Source organism: Pseudomyrmex gracilis, unplaced genomic scaffold (assembly GCF_002006095.1).
Source record: "Pseudomyrmex gracilis isolate BER0280 unplaced genomic scaffold, ASM200609v1 scaffold_280, whole genome shotgun sequence".
Classification (NCBI taxonomy): domain Eukaryota; kingdom Metazoa; phylum Arthropoda; class Insecta; order Hymenoptera; family Formicidae; genus Pseudomyrmex; species Pseudomyrmex gracilis.
In genome coordinates, this window is record NW_018020864.1 from 119,320 (window position 1) to 120,468 (window position 1,149).

General features: G+C 36.4%; 1 protein-coding gene across 5 annotated transcripts in view; it reads right to left on the bottom strand.

The window, feature by feature from the left end:
* Window positions 1-628: 628 nt before the first annotated feature.
* Window positions 629-1,149, bottom strand: part of LOC109859725 (atypical protein kinase C) — a 21,641-nt gene continuing 21,120 nt past the window's right edge. For all 5 annotated transcript variants that reach the window (XM_020438252.1, XM_020438254.1, XM_020438253.1 and 2 more), the window contains 2 exons: window positions 886-1,001; window positions 629-731 (listed from right to left, as the gene is read on the bottom strand). In XM_020438252.1, coding sequence (XP_020293841.1) covers window positions 644-731; window positions 886-1,001 — 204 coding nt within the window. In that variant the 3' untranslated portion in view covers window positions 629-643. The remainder of the gene's footprint in view (window positions 732-885; window positions 1,002-1,149) is intronic.

Sequence of the window (1,149 nt, forward strand, 5' to 3'; positions counted from 1 at the left end):
ATATATATATATATATATATATATATGGGCTGAATTATAAATACTTCTCGTTTTTAAAACTACGCAGATACGTAGGACTTACTATTTGTGTCCACTATATTGTAAGTGTGTCTCTCACAAGTCGTTTTTTTTCTATAAAAATGCGTGTCGAGTAATCGAATCGGAGGCAACCTTATATTCCTTTGTAAAAAAGAGACTGAGCTCGTACTGAGCTTTTTTAGTTCAATGGAAGGCAAAATATCTGTTTCAGGAGACCTTTCCGTGGATTTTTATCCTCCATATCATCGTAATCGTTCTCGTCGTAATCGGTAACGATGGTGTTGTTATTGCCCGGGCTGTAAGTTGTATCGGTAATACTCAGAGAACGTGAATAAGGCGGACTTTCGTATCGGAACGGGAAGGGCGCCGGTAGATGTCGATTATGCTCGTTGTAATTATTGTCGTTCTCATTTTCTTCGAAATACGTCATTAGGAATACATTATTGCGATAACCTTGATTGTTTGAGCCGACAATGGGAAGTATGGGATCGATACGAAGTCTCGCGAGTCTGTCTTGCAATTCGTACATGTAACATTGTTGCAGTTGATGTTGATGTTGCTGCTGTTCTTCATTGTGACGCTGCACAATAAGAAGCGGCTCTTGTCACACGCAATCCTCCAATGACATTAATAGAGGATTTACGTATTCAAAACCATCGAATTCGCTTTGGTCGATCTTCTCAATCACTCTCCTACAAAATTAATTGATTAAATTAATATAAAATTTTGTATGAAATTTACACAACGCACGAATGTAAAACACTTTGATGTAGATTAAATTTTAATGTTAAATAACGTTGTTTTTATCACAATTTTATACAAAGTTGGTTACTTAATAATACTTACGGGTCGTCGGGAGTCAAGTGAACAGGCTCGTCTGTAAATTCAGGTGGGAAGTTAGCTAGATCACGATCCGAATCTAACCGTGGTCTGTACGGAGGAGTAACTTGTTTGTGCTCCAGCTGCGGAAAGGACAAAAAGTTAAAGACAACGCAAAGTATGTGCGATAAATTTCACAAAGTACTGAAATGAAAAAAAAATATATATATATATATATATACGACAGTGGATAAAAAGATTTCTCGATTGATAGTCCAAGTAATAAAATTC